Source organism: Lepidochelys olivacea, assembly GCF_965140295.1.
Source record: "Lepidochelys olivacea isolate rLepOli2 genome assembly, chromosome: 9".
In the NCBI taxonomy this organism is placed as follows: Eukaryota; Metazoa; Chordata; order Testudines; family Cheloniidae; genus Lepidochelys; species Lepidochelys olivacea.
The window spans coordinates 98,396,994-98,415,155 of NC_140419.1; the positions used below are offsets into that span (position 1 = coordinate 98,396,994).

The 18,162-nt window shown below is 39.2% G+C and overlaps 1 protein-coding gene across 9 annotated transcripts in view; it reads left to right on the forward strand.

Annotated features, from left to right (window-relative positions):
• MAP7D3 (MAP7 domain containing 3) overlaps positions 1–18,162 on the forward strand; it is a 167,738-nt gene that overhangs the window by 136,216 nt on the left and 13,360 nt on the right. For 6 of the 9 annotated variants that reach the window (XM_084638945.1, XM_084638948.1, XM_084638947.1 and 3 more), the window contains 7 exons: positions 2,901–3,002; positions 7,328–7,426; positions 7,867–7,965; positions 9,120–9,245; positions 11,247–11,392; positions 12,127–12,257; positions 12,449–12,699. In XM_084638945.1, the coding sequence (XP_084495071.1) occupies positions 2,901–3,002; positions 7,328–7,426; positions 7,867–7,965; positions 9,120–9,245; positions 11,247–11,392; positions 12,127–12,257; positions 12,449–12,699 (954 nt within the window). The remainder of the gene's footprint in view (positions 1–2,900; positions 3,003–7,327; positions 7,427–7,866; positions 7,966–9,119; positions 9,246–11,246; positions 11,393–12,126; positions 12,258–12,448; positions 12,700–18,162) is intronic. The other 3 variants (XM_084638949.1, XM_084638952.1, XM_084638953.1) reach the window with 3 other exon arrangements.

Here is an 18,162-nt window from a genome sequence, read left to right on the forward strand (position 1 = left end):
TAGCTAGTATAAACAATGCCCCCCCTTTACTCTGCTACCTACACTATACACAAAATTGATTTGTATAAAAATCTTTTTGTTCCCCTTTCTCTAACATCTGTGTACCTTCAGTCCTTAGAATACATGGGGATAGGGACCATCCCTTTTCCGGTGTCTGAAAAATGCCTAACGTTGTGGTTGCTATAGCATTATCACATTATTGATTAATAATGTTTCAGTTTCTCTAACATCATCATTAGAAGAGAGTTACAGAATATTTGCAATATTGTCTTCTGACTGTCTGTTCTTGTCGCATATTCAGAGATAGGTTGGTCAGCTTTTAAATATGCTGGGAGACCAAAGCTATTCCAGATACTGCAGAAAAGTCTTCCATGTTTAGTAATTCATGATCCAAGAAAATGTAGCCCCAACAATCTTCCTTTCCAGGCACATTCTGTCATGATCAGAACCAGTTTCATGTGAATATAAATATTTAGAACTCTTGACCAAGCAAGGTAAATATCTGGCTGAGATAGCAGTAGATTCACAAGTGTACTGAAAAGTAAACCATACATAATTGGACATTTCAAGAACATCCGGAAGATCAAACCCTATATACGGGGAAAATATTGTACATCGATATAATGCGCATGATTCAGGATTACTCCCCATTGATGGTTAGGAATTAATAAAAAATAAAAACCCACAATCGAGCATTTTACAGTTAAAGTTGTTTTATCCGGCATGTTCAGGGAATGGGGGGTGCCGGTAAGTGAAAAATGGTGGTTTACTAAGAGGGAGGGAGTTTGGGTGCGGGAGGGGACTCGTGGTGCCGGATCCAGGGGCCCAATCACCTCGGGCAGCTTCTCACAAGAAGCAACCTGTCCCGGGTGCTCCCAGGCAGAGGTGCGGCAGGCAGCTCTGCTAGCTACCCGCACCCTGCCCTGGATGCTGGCTCCGTAGCTCCCATTGACCAGGAACCACAGCCAATGTGAGCTGCGGGGGTGGAGCCTGTAGGCAGAGGCGGCACACAGAGCTGCCTGCAGTGCCTCTATCTAGGACCAGCTAGGACAGGTTGCTGCTTGCGGGGAGCCGCCTGAGGTGAGTGGCCCCCAGATCCGGCACCCCATACCCCTTCCCAAACCCCCTCCTGCACCCCAACCCCCCACCGGCCTTGTGCCAACGGGACTATAAACAGGAATTACAATGAAGATCAGAAATGCCGGTTTATAGAGCTTTTCCACTTGGTGAAGTGCCGGATAAAACAGCTTTTACTGTACCATGGTATTAAGAGAGAAGTGGTTCATGCTAACAAATGCAGTTAGATTCTGTTAAGAAGCCTGGGAGAAATGGCAACATTGCATAATAAAAATACATAGTCCTTGACAGCAAAATCCCAGCAATTGCGGAAAGTTCCCTATCACAAAACCAGATGATGAAGTGCCTGAGAGACAAAGGTGCATGCCATTAGAGAATATGATGGTCATCAGACACGAAGTTTAACACCACACTCCAGTACCTATGTAGACAGTGTATGCACTTTGAAAAATTACCCTAGCATTATGTTGCATGCTTGCTCCAATTCTTGCAATTTTTTATATATAAATGATTTATAACTTTCTTTTTCCAAAAAAAATCCTACAAACACAGAACGAAGTCACCAATAATTAAGAAACCATTGATTTGATGCAATGAAAATTTTTGTCAGATAATTCCCTAGGACTTCAGAAACCATTCTTCCTGCTAATGGCCAGACTAAAGGAATAATTGAAGCCATCTTATCAAGTTATTAAAATTGTGTTGGCCAGACAGGTTAATTAGAGTTCATTAAGTTACATCCACCGTTTAGGATTCCAAAGCTTTCTTGCAAATGGAAATGCAAGTACCACGTACATATCTCTTGTTTCTAATAAGGTTTAGTTTTACAATGTTATATACCACTCATACTTGGAGTCAGTTGACTTTTTGATCGCTGAAGTTCATGTGAATAGTCAGGCTATTGCTACATGTTTTTGAAAATCCCACCCCTAGTGCATATCCTATCGTAAAATAAATAAATAAATAAACAAGGAAAGGGAAATAGCAAGGAAGTGATGGAAAATAACTATTAGTGGATGTAGTTTCCCTTAGAAAATTCCTGAAGTTCATCTAAAAACTCCAAAATCTGTCGCAGCTATCTCAGTTCTCTTGCATCTTCCCTTATAAAATAACCTTTGTGTTTGCCTTAGAAAAAGTGTCCCAAACTTAAATCTTCTTTTCTGGCATTTACTATTCAGGTGCTGTACAATAGATCTTTCAAATCATGCTGTGGGAGTGGAATGCCCTAAAAAAGGAAGCTTCTCTTCTTTCTCAGTCTGCTCTTACTTTGCTGTCCTTTCACGCCTCCTTAAAACAGTTTCTTGTGGTATCAGGGAGAGTAGCAATTCCGGGGTTTGTACGCTCATTCACATACATACATGCAGGCCAATCCAGTCAAATTCTCATATTGGCTGCTTCTAGAGGAAACTGCCATAGCATGTTGGGGAGCCTTTTGAAAAGGGAAAAGAAGCTTCTTCCACAGTAACCCTATTTTCCCTTTAGTATGGATTTATTTGCTAATAAGTTAACCAGCTTTGCCATTAACATTTGATATGCATGCAACATAATGTGCAGAATTTTAGGGTTTTACCATGCTGGTTTGTGCTACTTTTAGCATGCACTACCAGGAAATACTAACCTATCTCAAAGGGATTTGTGATTTATGAATTGTTTGTAAAGTGCTTTGAGATCCTTGAGTGGGAAGTACTGTGTAAAAGAATCAGAGCAGAACTGGAAATGGCTTTTGGGAAGTAATACTTACACTTCCAAATTTATCCCCAGAGAAATATGTTAAAGGACACTTTCTGACTGATAAATGCTAAAATAAACATTTCTTTCTGCAGCCAACAAACGTTCCACATCCACAGCAAACCTCAAACAAACAGAAGCTGTCATCAACAAACGTTTGTCGTCTTCTGCAGCGCTTCTAAACTCTCCTGATCGGAGTAAGTGTTTTGGGTCTTTTGGAGGGAGTTTCTTGGCAAGTAGATGAGTTTACTGTTCCTCCAACCTACTTGTTAATTCGTGTCTCATGTGATCTCAAATGCATTTTACCCCATTTCTTAATCCAGCAGACTGCAGGTCTTTGACCCAATCCTTGGTTGTGATCTCTGTGTTAGAGCAGAAGAGTAATGGTAAAGATCACTTTTCATATTTCTAGGATAGTTTTATTAAAGCCAAATCTTGGTGAACAATTTATGAATTAACCATTTCACACCAACTCTAAGGGTTTAAATCACAGACTTAATTTTAGATAATACTAAACATAGTAATTGGGTTTTTGGGGATTTTTTTTTTTTTTTTTGGTAAATTGCACAGATGACAATTATTTTCCTGAATGAAATAGATTCAGATCTTCGGTTGCATATTCACAACAGAAATAAATGTTCATCTTGGCATTAAAAATCTGTAGCATGGCCCTGAATTTATGCTCTACATATTGAAGTGCCCTGATTCCTTGTAAGATGAAGAATTGTATCATAACATGGGCAAAAAAAGTGTGAAAATTCTGCTGTTCCCTTTTTCACATTGACTTTGGGCATTGCGGTTTCATGGGATGTATCTTCATATTAGCCATGCAGAATGCCTATACCATTAGTTCCAATGTATTAAACCAGTGGTTTTCAATCTTTTTTTCATTTGGAGACCCCTAAAAATTTTTGAATGAAGGTGTGGACCCCTTTGGAAATCTTAGACATAGTCTGCGGACCGCCAGGGATCTGCAGACCACAGGTTGAAAACCACTGTATTAAACTGTTGCACCTTACAAACTCTATAATGATGTACATAAGTTTTTTTTTTTTCCCAGAATGGAACATTGTTTGTTTTCTTGGTTATCTCTGTTCTCTCCAAAACACTGGGGTAAACACTGCTGAGTCTACTACTGCTGAAGGATGTAATCAACCTGAAATCCAGTCAGTTTTTAAAAATGAGTTGCTGATATAACACTTACTCCAGTGTCTCCCTGTCAATTTTTGTGGTTTTACGAGTTGTATTTTATATTTTTAGAAGTTTTCTCCTGTTGTGTAACATCATACTAATAGGGGAAATACTATCAAATGCATAAAGTGAACAAGTTGGGGAAACTGAATTATTTTTCTCCTTTTTTCATTATAGGGAACATAAGTGTTACATGTAGCATTAAGTATGTTTTCAGACAGAAGTGATTTATTTAAAAAAACAAAAAACTGAACAAGCCCCAGTAAACATTACCAGTAATGCTATAGTTCTATGTCTCACTGCAGTTCCTCTTATGAAGTACATGTCCTAATGCCTTTTCCAGACCGAAAAGTTGATAGTAAGACTAGGAAGGTGGCTAATCTGCTTTTAGAGGAGAAACTTAAAAATGAATTCCACCACCACAAATAACTTCCTTTTTCTTTGATGATCTCAAGGCTAAGAGAGATCTCTCTGAACCCTCTGGAATGCTATGCTAACTCGTTTAGAGGACAGTCGTGGTGGACTGCTTCCCTCCTTCCAGAAATTACTATCCCTTATTGTTACAAAAATCATGCATAAATTGAGGAGAAAGGATAACTTTTTTTTTTCTGAAGCCTAACATGGAGACAGATTAAGGGCCCAGTCCTGCAAACAGGTATACATGTGGGTAACTTTACATGTGTGATTATCCCTGTTGAAGTCTGGGTCTACTTGTAATTAGAATTATTTATATATATCTGTGTTTGCAGGATTAGGCTCTAGCTACAAACCAGAAACAAAAAGGTATATAAAATTATGGTTTATATGCACATTAGCGCACACAGGAAAAAATATTTAATAAATTATCAGCCAAAAGGGATTGCTACTAAACCTATTGCTGTTCTATAACAGAAACTGTGACAGAGCAACTTTCTCCAGTATTTTTGGGAAACCCTATTATATTAGGTGGCTTAAGAGAAATGCAAGAAGTCATACAATCCTAGAAATGGGCTGGAAGTCCTCAATTCCAGCCGTGTGGCAGGACCAAGTAAGCCTAGGCCATCTCTGACAGGTGTTTGTCTAACCTGTTCTTAAAAACCTCCAGTGATGGGGACTCCACAACCTCCTTTGGAGGCCTATTCCAGAGCTTAACTACCCTGAGAGTTGGAAAGTTCTTCCTAGTATCTAACCTAAATCTCCTTTGCTGCAGACGAAGCCCATTACTTCTTGTCCTACCTACAGTGCACATGGAGAACAATTGATCACCATCCTCTTTATAACCATCCTTAACATACTGGAAGACTTTTATAAGGTCGTCCCTTGGTCTTCTTTTCTCAAGACTAAACATGCCCAGTTTTTTTCAATCTTTCCTTATAGATCAGGTTTTCTAAACCTTTCATTATTTTTGTTGCTGTTCTCTGAACTCTTTCCAGTTTGTACACATCTTTCCTAAACTCTGGTGCTCAGAATTGGACACAGTACTCCAGCTGGGGTAGAGTGCTGAGTAGAGTGGGATGATTACCTCCTCTGTCTGTCTGACAACACTCCTGTTAATACACCCCAGAACCATATTTGCCTTTTTTTGCAGCTGCATCACATTAATGACTCCTATTCAGTTTGTAGTCCACTATAACCCCCAGATACTTTGCAGCAGTACTATCATCTAGACAGTTATTCCCTATTTTGTAGTTGTGCATTTGATTTTTTCCTTCCCAAATGAAGTACCACAGCTGTTCCGGAAAGTGAAAACAGTACGGGATAATTATGGCAAATCACTCAGGTTATAACACTTCCAGAGAGGTATCATGTCCTATGGAGGCTTGCATAGTCTGGTTCAGACAGGATTCTCCCAATGTCACCAGACAAAGATAGGACTTTTAGATAAATAGCCGGTGCTTGAACTGATTCGGGGCCTTCTTTTTGGTTCTGGATCTAAGATGGATAAACTTGTAACCACAGGGAAAACCCAGTTGTGGGTTTTGAAGGACTAAAACCTACCAAAGCCCTAGGTTGTAGTTGGGGGTGACCTCTGTTAAAGTTTTTTTTACATGCATGAAGGTTTTTTATTGTTTTCTCTGTAATGCTTTTACCTTAAGAATAAATGTGCTTTCCTAGAAGGAGCTGTGTGTTACCAATGTATTGCAGGCAATTATAAGATAATAGCCATCTGAGAGAAAAGGAAAGCACAGATGCTGGCCTTTTAGGGAGTCTGGCAAGCTGGGGATGTCACAGTGTAAGGCAAGGAACTGTGTAGCGGGTCTCTGCCGAAAAGGGATGAAGGCTGAGAACTGGAAATCCTAAGTGAGTGTCCTTGGTGGAGCACAGAGTAGGAATAGAGGTTCAATTGCCATGAAACAATGTGAATATTCAGACTCTTTGGGGAAAATGTCCAGTGCTCACCTTCTATTTTCTCTAACAACAAAGATTTAGATCAAGACTCCAAGATTTTGCTCATACCAGCCCAAGAGGTCAGAGCAATTATACACTCTTGATCTGGCTTCCAGAGAGCAGCTAGTCTTTAGGTGAATGATGCATGGAATGTGCACAACTCTTCAGGTTCTGCAGCAGCTCTTCTGTGTCCCATTACAGCTTCATAGAGGTGCCCAGCTGGTATGGTTGTAATTTGTGTGCTGGGTCTAGCCTGACACATTGTCATCTGAGATGCTGTTTTGTTTTGTTTTTTTTAAAAAAGTTTAATCTGATCAAACATTTTTTTCTTTATTAGCCACATGAACTGTACTTATGTAGGGAGAATATGAAATTTCAAGTTCCTCCCACCACTAGAACCCAGCTGTCAAAATATAACAACCATTTTGCACACTGGGATGTGCTTCAAAGCGGTTTTGTTCTATGTAATAGTATAATTCAGATTAATCTTGTTTTATGCCTTTAAGACCTATATATCTTTATGTAGAACTTCTGTTTTAAGCACTCTTTATATTCCTGATAATACTGGCCAGATAGATATTTTTATACTCTTAAACTGAACTGATTTAAAAACAAGTTAATCAAACATATTTTTCTTCAGTTCATCTAGAGCCTTATCATACACTTCTTTATTTAATCTTGATTGATTCGTGTCTCTCTTTTTTTCCTCTTTCTCTCTTGTTAACAGAAATTTGGTGTATAGATTAGAAATTTAAGAATTCAGAATGATTTGTGCTCTCAAATTATTTGAGGATGCACTTTTTATTTCTTGCCACAAGGTGGCTCTGTAGGGTTCATAAATCAATCAGATTTGATTACACTGCTATGGCTTATGCTGTATATAGAAAAGAGAGGTAGATGGTTAAAGGGACGCTTTAGGATTCTATATAAAATGTAATCATGTAATTTGCACTTTCATTTACAGGTACCACAAAGAGAAGTGCTTCATTAAACAGGCTGAGTAACAAAGTTTCTCTGCAGTCTGAGGAGCCACCACCAAAAGGTTCACAGGTGGAACAGAAAGGTGCAGGAAACATTTTTTTTTTTTTTTAAATAGGAGATAACAAATTGAATACTTCTTAAATTTAAATTGTGTTTAAACTGAAATGTCCAAACTTTGTTTAGAAATACTTCCACTCTGAACGGTGTAGACTATTGTGCATATAATATGACCATTTGGACTTTGGTATCGTTACGCACATTCTAGCAATATCAAACGTTGTATCCAGAATTCTGCTGTTTCTATATGCAAGTGGGTTTTCTCTGAAGCTGTACTTGGGGTGGGTGAGAAGTAAACCAATACGTACAACTTGTGTGATCAAAGTATTGCATAATGATTAACAATTCTGGTTTATAGGTATTCTTGGCAAAATATTTTTTTTAAAGAAAGGGAGTGGGCAATTCAGAAAATCAATTATGCAAATCTCTTGTTAAAAATAATATTCCTTTGCGCTTGTTCTCTAGGAGGAACAGAAAAGAAGAGGAGCACGTCTTTGAATAGAATAAGTAGTAAACCTCATTCTTCTCCTGAACTAGAGAAAGTGAAAAAGGAAGAAAGACCAGGTGGTTAGCTATTTATAAAACTAAATCCTAATCTTGCTATTTAAAAGCAATGCACAGTAAAATTGGATAGAATTATGTGGCTTGAGTAGTTTCTTCTGGTTCCTCTATATCTGGAAACTTAGTGAGAATTCTAATTATTTAGTAGTAAAGATTAAACTCTTTCTTTTTTTGTCTCTGACAAAAAATCCTGTCAGGGTTTTTGTGAATTATACTTAATCATGCTAGAAGTAGGTGAGCAAAACGACAATATATACAAGTCAAAGAGCTAAGACTTGGAAAGATAATCTTTATAAATTTAAGATAAAGAAATAATTTCACTTTAAACGTTAATATTTTTTCATGTATCTTATTCTGTTCGGCTTTAAAAGCTCTGTTAGTTTTTCAGTTTACAAGCAACTTCTTTGTTCCTGCGGCTGGACTATGTGCCCACAAGTTAAGGGGGAAATCTGTTCTCATTTGTGTCTCTGCTTTTCTTTACATCCATCCTTAAAGTACAAGACACCTCCTTATTAAGAACTTCTTTCTGATAACTATTTTCTACTTGAAGCTAATGGATGCAAGCTTCTTTAACAAACATCTCCCTTTCAATTAGCACATTTGAAATTTTCCTTTTTAGCAGCTCTTTCCCTGGTAAAAAACTACGGTAGAATGCTTGGAACCCCTTTTCATATTGAGTTGACAATGAGATTACTATATATGTGAGCTTGTGTGTGCAAATAAGACTTAACAATAGCTAACAACTGTTGGCAATAATTTGCAAGGTTTTTCTCTGGTTTGTGCCACCAGTCTGTTGTAATATCCTCTGTTGCATCCTAACTTCCAATGAAGATAACCTCTGCAAAGCTGAATCGAAAGCTGTCCATGTTTTGACTTAATTTCAGCACTCCATCTGTGTTTTATGTTTGTTTACATATCATTCTCTGCACATAACAATTAGTAGTAAGTCAAGGACAACAAATGCAATCCTATTTGATTGCAATGTTTAATCCTGCTATACTATTATTATGTATTTCCCTCTTCATTACTTTAATAGTTTCTTCTGAAAATGTTATGATTTGCAACAGTACTCCCAAAGCTCCTTTTCTCTTTGATGCTGACTTTCTTCATTATATTACTTCATGTTGAATCCTTTTTGATTTGTTCCCATCATTCAGCTCGTCGCTCCCAGATCAGTCCTCTGGAGAGTAATGTAATCAGTCGCCTCCTCGCCCCCACACAGGCCTCCTTAGCTAGGAGTAAAAGTGCTGCTACATTATCGGCTGATGGACAAGATCCTTCAGGTAACAGGAGTGCAGTAAAAGCCTGAAAGTGATAGCAGTTGCTTTCAAAGCAAGCGTTGGTATGACAGTTGCTAACTATGTTACCTTTCAGCACAATTCAAACATTTAGTTAACACATCACTATATAAAATACTTCACTAACGTTTACTTTGGTAAAATAAATGCAATCCATATTTTATGTTGCATGTTTATTTTGCAGTTTCATAGAATAGTATTGGCTTTTAAGCTACAATACCAGTTCATTCATTCTGCAGAGAATTGTATACTGGTATTTATTTTTGCACTGAGCTGTCTGAGATCTGCATTTGAATTTAAGTGACGGCTTAGGAGGATGAACTGGAAACCCTGATAACATTTCAAAGGAGGCCTAAGAGACTAATAACCATGGGGCACAAATTGACTTATCTGAGGGAGAGCAAATTTTTCAGCTCAAAAGTTGCTGGAACAAGACGACTAGGTTACCTTTGACTTTTATTGAATCTAAGAAAGTTCCAGTGAAAGTACTATGTTCAATGTAAAGTCAATGTAATGCACACCAAGTTGGAGTTCATTCCCCCTGTTTTTTTTAGTCTTTCAATGTGCAATCAACATTTTTTGTCTTTTTTTCCCTTTCAAATGCATTCCTCCATCTTTATTTTTTTAGTATAATTTAAGCCAATTAACAGTCCTCACTAACAGTGATGAAACTTCTACACTGCTGACCTGTCTGTAATCAGTCCTTGCCTTTGCTGATCCATAATTTATGTTCATGTTTTTGCACAGCTATTTGTGTGCATTTTATTTTTCCACAAAATGTTTTACTTCACTTCGTATGAGGGAAATCTTATCTTGTACTGATAGCCAGGATGTGGCTCTGACTCAGTGTTATTCAAGCAAAGGTTCAGGACTTTTGCTTCAACTGTCAGCAAGTTTATGGTACTTTCAATAGTGTTAACACTTAATTTCAGTAATAATTTCTTTGCTCTATTCTAAATCAAATTATTGGTCATAACAGTGCAGTTCTCTCTACAAGAATGCTGTAGATACTAAAATAAAATGTTTTATCCATAAGAGTACAGTGATTAGGAGCTGGCATCTGTCATTAGATTTTTGTATCCCTAGATATTCTAAAATCTTAGATATGCTAGTTTTTAATCTGTTTGCAAATATCTCAATTTACATTATTATATACACTTCATAGATGAGTTGTATATTATATATGCACTACTGTGTTTAGTGTGCGATCCAATACAGTGATCATATTTTCTCATCACATCTTAATATATGTGAAGAGGCTGACAGTTTTGGAGGTGGTAAAGTAATTACAATTGATTATTAACCCTTTACATTTCTAGTTTCTTTACATACTTAAATCTTGTTTTGTTAATGTGGATAAAGTGTGTGGTTTGGGGAGAAAAGTAAAAATATGCAGTACTGTTAAATGGCAGCAGATAGAATAAGGAAATGCATAAAACAAGATTAAAATAATTAATATGGTAACTGCACTTTGTCACACGTTTTATGAAAAATCATTCCATGTGGGCTGGATGAAACAAAACATTTTATAACTAACACGGCATTATCTACGCATTGTGATACATTTCTGAGATATGCCTCTTTGCCCTATGCAAGGGTTTAGCAGAACTCTGATGGTCAGTCTAGAAGTAATCATGACAAGATACAGTTTGACTAAATTGGAAACTACATTTAGGTATTGAAAGTTTAATGTAGACATTGTTTGGAAAAGCACTTTATTTTTTTATCTACACTTGACTGCTGCTTTCGGAATGGTTTCATTCTTGGTGCTGTAGCTTCCATACTCCTAATCGTGAGGTGATGGTGTCTTGCGTCCATGACCTGTTGCAATGTGCACTTCCAGTGTTGTTTTCTCTGTATGGGTTCTAACACACACAATCTTTCTTTCTTTCTCTTTCTCTCGCTCTCTCTCTCTGTCCTTTTTTCCTGTTCTGATGCTGTGCACTTGGTTCTCTGTTTTGTCTTGTCAAATTCCTAACTTTATAGAATCTCACCTCTGTCCTCGTTCAGCTTCAGCCAGTTCCATCAGTTCTCCAATCCAAACTCCTAAAGTGCCTGTGCGCAGCCGTAGCATTGACAGATTGAAGACCACTGTATCTTCGTCTGACACCAGGTCTCCAGAATCTGCACAGGTCTGTTGAAAAGTTCCTTTTACGAAAGGCTTGGTTTTTCTTTTTTTGGACGGGTCAGGTTAGGGGCGTGTTATAACTGTTTGCAATCCTAGTCAGCTGCACTCTTTATTGCATCAGAACAATTAAATGTTAGTGAAAATTCTTTATTTTACATTGTAAATAAACATTGTTGGATAATGTCACAAAATACTATTGTAATGAGAAGAACAAGTTGATGATTCTTTTTAAAGTTTTAATAATCTTTGGTTACTAATTACGCAAGTTAGTAAAAATAATTCCAAATGGAAAAATAGGTATACAGAAGAGTCACTTCTTTTCTTAAAAAAGAGAGCTTTATTTTAGAGTGTCTCCAAACCAAAATTTCAAACACACCAGAATTTCAGGGTGTTTAAAGCCAAACCTAAATCAGCTTGGATCTAGACTGTGCATTTATCTTTATAATCTATTTATCCAAATCCCCAGATTCAAACATCCTGAGACTTTGGGATGTTTGAAATCTGGATATGAATTTTGTGGAATGAGCTCTTCTTTATTTTCAGGGGATGCTGTTGATTATAAATCCTAAAGCCTCATTAATATAACATAACTAGAGCCATGTTCAGGAAGATAAAGGAAAATCCAAGGGTATCTTAATGTGACTAATGAATATTGTGATGGCATCACTTCTGCATTTCTCTGGTGTCTTCAACATATTCTGGAAGGTGTACATTACCACTGTTTGTGTATCTGATCAGAAATCAGAGACAGAAAAGCAGTCCCCAAGTCCTGCTGGGAGGCGCCCTCCATCGCCATCTATATCAGCTCGTAGAAGATCTCCATCCCCTGCCAATTTGGCAAAACGTCCTTCATCTCCCTCTACAGCTAGGTATGTTTAAACCTGTGTTCATCCTAAACCACGTTCAGAACAAAATGAGCACTACTTCCTGTGCCACAGGTTTGGTGTCCTGATACTGTCCAGTATGAATGTAGAAGGTGCATATTATTGCTATGTGTATAAAATCAGTTACATTCTCCAGGCTTTCAGTGAAGCCTTCATAGGTGTTCCTTTCTCTGCAGACAAAATCAAAAAGCCCGTCCACCTTCACCTAGTGTATTGAAACAAAGACCATCATCCCCCAGTACAGTCTCCAAACCAGCACCTATTCAACGCCTGCCTCTCACACCAAGTGTTATGAATATTACCAAAAAGAAACCTGAAATGGAGTGCAAACCAAAGGACAAGTGTGAAGAAGGAGCAGGACAAGAGCATGGCACTTCTCCAACCTCTGAGAGGGAAACTGTCCCAATTGCTGCAAAGACCAAAGAAGGTAGGCGCCTTAAGTGATCCACTTGTCTATTCCATTTATCTTTATGGTGGTCCACTACAGTTTGAAGTTTAATGGTGGTAATTACCTATAAATAGTGTTAGAGAGTGAGAGCTTTGTAAGTATGGAAAAAATTTTAAAGCAATCCAGAAGAAACTTAAATCTTTCTTAATGGACACAAATTATGTTCCTGACTGCTCGTAGACACGAAAGATGACTTGACAATTCCTGAAAAAGTCCTAGCCAAGTTCTGTCTCCTTCCTAAATTTCCCCTGCGTCTCTGGTTTGATACAGTATTTTTCAAAGTGAGGAAGGGATATCTTTATGGTTGAATAATAGCCCTTGGAGTCAGGATATCTGATTCTATTTCTGATCTTTCCACCAAATTCTTGTGTGATCTTGCTTTATGCTTTTCTATCTGGAACTTCTCTGTGCCTTGACTTTTACATGTGTAAAATGGAGATTCATGAATATTTGTAAAATATTTAGAACTTCTTGGAGGGAAGGCACTATAGAAGTGAAAAGTATTAATATTCAGTTCCTGTAGTTTCACTGAATACAACTGAATGGTGGTGCATTCTACCCAAGAATTGACAGCATTTCAGTGATGAGTGAAACAATCCCTTTATACTGTAGTTTGTAAAACAATTGTGTCGGGGATTTGAGGATGCTTCAGGTTACAAGATGTTGTTTGCAAATTGTTAATTATACAGTAGCTTTATAAATTGCTGGGTTATACCATATGTAGTAGTCAGTTCGTTTGACTAGAGAGCTAAAGGTATTGACTTTTAGTCTTGTTTACAATGTAACTTCTAAACCAAATCCTATTCCACTTCGTACATTAGAAATACTGGATTAGATTCTCAAATCCAAGACACACGTGCAAAGTGGTTTCAAATAGCAGGAAATGCATACAAATTAAAGCACACACCTTTGAAACCTTGTTCTGTAAACTAGATACCTATGAAATTGAGCCAGCTATCACTTTAAAAATTGCATGCATATGCCTTAGCCTGGAGGAAAAATCAACTGCTCATTCATCGTAGCATACGTGCGACCTAGCTTCCAGATGGTTAGAGGCCTGCCGAAATTTTGATCCCAATGTATGTGCAGTCGCCACAGCATCAGGAGACAATGCACAACACTGCCACGCACAGGAGAACGAAAGAGACATGCTTCTCCCAGGTTGGAAATAAATCTCCTGACCCCATTCATTGTGCCACATGAGCACATCCTCTACCCTTCCAACCAGGAAGAACACCCTCTACAATCTCCAGAAAAGAATCTGGGAAAGACTTCTGATGAGGTATCACATGCACTTCTCTGTGGAGAAGGTCATAGGGGAAACTTAACAGAAAAAGGAGTTTGAACAGGCAACTGGTGGCGATACTGAGGGTGAAAATCCTTCAAATACCATGGGTAAGTGGGATCATATGCCTGATGCATGTCACTGCATGTAAAGATACTTATGTGTATTCCTGAATGTGTGTAAGCTTGAGGGAATGTCTGAAAATTTCCCTGTGTTAACACTTTAAACTGGGTGTGAAATATTGCCAAAAATTCTTTGGGATCTCGTGTGTTATACTGTGCTTTGCCCACATACATTCTTGTGGAAAGATAGCTAAATGTCGTAGTCTGATGGTCAGTGTCGTATGGAGTTGTACATCAATCTTAAAACAGTGTTCCTTGCTCCTGATTGTAATAAATGTGTCTCTTAGACCTGTCTAGAACATGAGAAATAGATCAGTAATCCACATCACTGATATTTGATCCCTGCTGTCTGTCCTATTCACAGGTATCTACCAGTTACTTTTTGGCTTCAGTCATGCATGTCTTCCCTTACAGAATCATCCTTGTCCTTCACAAACCCACCTGCTACATCCTTATCTACCTCTGGGCCTCTCATCTTCTGAAGCTTTACCTTCTCATTGCCAGGACTTTGACCTGCCTCCACTGCTGCCTCTTCTAAACTGTGTTTGGAACTCAGCCCCGTATCCCATGTTGCCACTTCTGCTCGTTACTTATTTGCCTCTTCTCTCTCTCTCTCTTCCCCAGGCTAACTTCTAGACCTGTATTTACATCTCCTTCCATCTTGCTCTGCTGCTAACCAGATGATCACTTTCTTTGTAGTTGACAGTAGGAAGCTGGGAGTAGTTCTCTACCTAACTCTCTGTGGCATTTATAAGGCAAGGAGGCAATATGGAAGTGGATCAACACAGAAGTGTTGGTTTAACTTTTCCCTATGAGTATGCGGTGTCCACTCCTGGCCAGATATTCCCCTACATGCCTTACCTGTGAACATGGAGGCAGATCCCTCTGTTCTGTAAAAGTTGTTGCACATTTTCAAAATCATGTGCTGTGGAGTTGACATCAGAGGGCAAAAACTGAGGGCAGTGAGTGGCCATCTAGCCAGGCTACCTCACTGCTTTGGCACCATACCATACCCCAACCAGCTCCTGAGGCTACCACCCAAAGACACCGGCTTTTACCACTGAGTCGTCCCGCGACACCTGAGTTTCTATCAAGTCCTGGGCTCAGTCTTAATTTCAGGGTAGCTTTAAGTGTACTTAGTGTCATGGTGTCTGGGCTAGCTGCACCATTGTCCCTTCTTGAGGGGGGTCTCACTGAGTGTACCTCTCACAAATGTCAGACCTCAAGCCTTTATCTCCGCTGGGGTAGAGTTCTGCAATTCACCCGCTTTTAGACTAGGACCTGGATTACAGCCCCTTAGTTACCAGTTGTGACTACTTCAGCAGGTCCAACTGAGGTTTAGACGCTGGTATTGACTTCTCTCCGGCAGCTGTGACTAGCAGTTACACAGGGACCACACAAGCTTCTCAAACAGTATTGTTTAACATAACTGTACAACAGAACATTCAGAGACATGCAATAAAAATAACAAAAAAGGAGACCTCACCAAATGGACCGTATCTAGCCTTTTAGCTGCTCCTGGCTCAGATGTTTAGGCCCTGCTTAAGGTGAGACTTCCTACCCTTTAGCTCCTATCTCTCTCCCAGTTTGTGTCAGCCCCATGGCCTGCTGATCACTTTCTCTCTCCCTTTCTGCCAGTGGAACCTTTTAAAACTTTTGATCTTTATGATCGCCTTGGCAAAACAAGTCCTGTTAACTTGGCACCTGGAAGTGGCATCTCCCAGTAAAAGCCTCCATTGAACACTTAACTTGGCTTGAAGGTGTGTACCTGAGGGGCTGTCTTAGTTCTTAGTCCTTGTTTTGTTTCCTGCCTCAGCCAACTCCCAGCTCCAGTTGGGCTTAAGCTTTGGAGTTCAAGTAGACAGCCATCCAAAAGTGAACAGGGAAACATATAATAGTCATTACAACAATGCAGGTATCTCCCAGTTGGTCACACTTGGATCTCCATGTCGCTTTTCCCCCTATGGTGGACTTGATTGCCTGTCAACACATCTTGTCTTGTTTTCCTTTTGTGTCTACATTGGTAGGTAGTTAAAATATGCTATTATGCAATAAAACACATCTTATTTTTCAGTGACTTTAAGCAGTCTTACACAGCTTCTCTTCATGAGTTAAAAGGCTTGTTTCAACTTAAAAACATGTGTGCTCATTCATATGAGTTGTCAACTTGTGTGTTATGATGGGTAATAAACTTGAATGTGATAATTATATGTCTGGGTTGTTGAGGAGTCAGAGGTATAAGGATAAAACAAATAGCCCACACTGAGGTATGGGTGATAACTTTCTGTCTAATGCCACACATCACACTGTTTCAACACAGGTATACATTATCTTAGTGGCTAAGTAAAAAACCACATTGCAGTGAGGAGATGGCAGGCTCCTCCTTAGATACCTGTAATGTGGAACATTCTTCAATCCATCATACAGGAAACTGTAGCTTCACTAGACCTAGGGAGGAGGGTAAACCATCATCAATTCTTCAAAAGGCAACAGTTCCACAGGCCTACTTAACACACTCCTTCCACCCCCTTAACCCAGACACGTCAAGTAGTGCCGACAGTGAATCCTCAGAGAAGGAGTTGGTTGAAGGAATTCTACACACATAATGGGGCTGGAAGTGTCACAATTTCTGCTTCCTTTCAAGGAGTGCGTCTCATAATCCACAAGCTGACAGTGCGTGACACCAAACACCAACAACTGAACAGCAGTCCTGTTGGGTTACTTTTAAATCATGAGCAGCTTGTTTTAAAAAGTACAGAAAAGGAATGAGACAGTACTGAGAAATGAAAAATCATCAGGAATATCACTGTAGCGCACAAAGCTACAATGGGAGAACATCGCTAATGCATGTGTTCGTACTGGGGGGCCTGTTCTGTAACGACTAAATCTGTCCGAAATTCTGGCTTTGGGTAGATGGATTATGTGACATAGGAGCATAAAAAGTGCATCATCTTCCATCTCCACTGATGCAAAGATAGAGGAGGATTATACAGGCCCTCTGAAGAAGCACTTTCCTGAGTTGGAAGATGACCTCTTTTGCTCTATAGATGCAAGGAGCTCCAAGTAGCGCAGATGGAGGAATTGAGTAAGACAAAGATCATGGAAGACTTAAATTTGTGACCCAAAACTGACCACATGCAATTCAGGTACCCACATGTCTGCATACTTTACTTGTGCACCAAATGATGTTGGTACATGCATATCTGAGACTTTGGATATTCCAAAGCTTGTACACTCACTACTACATGTCCAGAAATTTGTGCTCCTAATCTTGAGTGCACAGAGTTAGTCTGTGCTGAAATCCTTATGGAAAACTATGATCCACCTTCAAGAGGGAAAATATGCATCTTCCGCCAATTGCCTCTCCCACCCTGCTGGCTTCCCATCTTCTTCCTATTTCCTCCCCCATCCTGACCTGTCCCAGTAATCTGTTATTTCGAACATTACTGTGACTGGTTTTCTTCCTTTTTTTATATTGCATACTCAGACTGTATTTTATGTGGTGGCGTACAGCTTGTAATCTTAAAATGGTATTGCCTCAGGTAGAGATTTTACACTGAGGGCCTGCATTCTTCATGGGAATATATAGTCAGGCTCAGTTTTGCGATAAGTTTGCCCAAGTTTAGTGATTGATTATCGATGGCATCACTGTTTTATTGACTTGGCTTTGGCTATGTGTATAAACAGAGCAGGTGTAAGAATCCTGTTGGCTTAGCAATAGCTTCTGCTATTGTTTATATTATAGTAGTGCCTAGATCAGGGCCAGTTGTGCTCGTTGCTGTACAGACTTGTAGTAAGAGACAGTACCTTCCCCAGACAGCTTATAAATTCTACAGCTGAGGCAGATCAAGGGTGGCAGGGGAACAGGCACAGAGTTGAAATCACTTGCCTGATGTCACACAGCAAGCTAGTGACAGAGCTGCGATCAGCACCTGTCTTGACTCCCAGTCCAGTGTCCTATACATTAGCCCACAGTAGCAGCCAGACTTCATGACCAGAAGTGAACAACCCCCTCCCTCTGTATGTTTGCCTCCC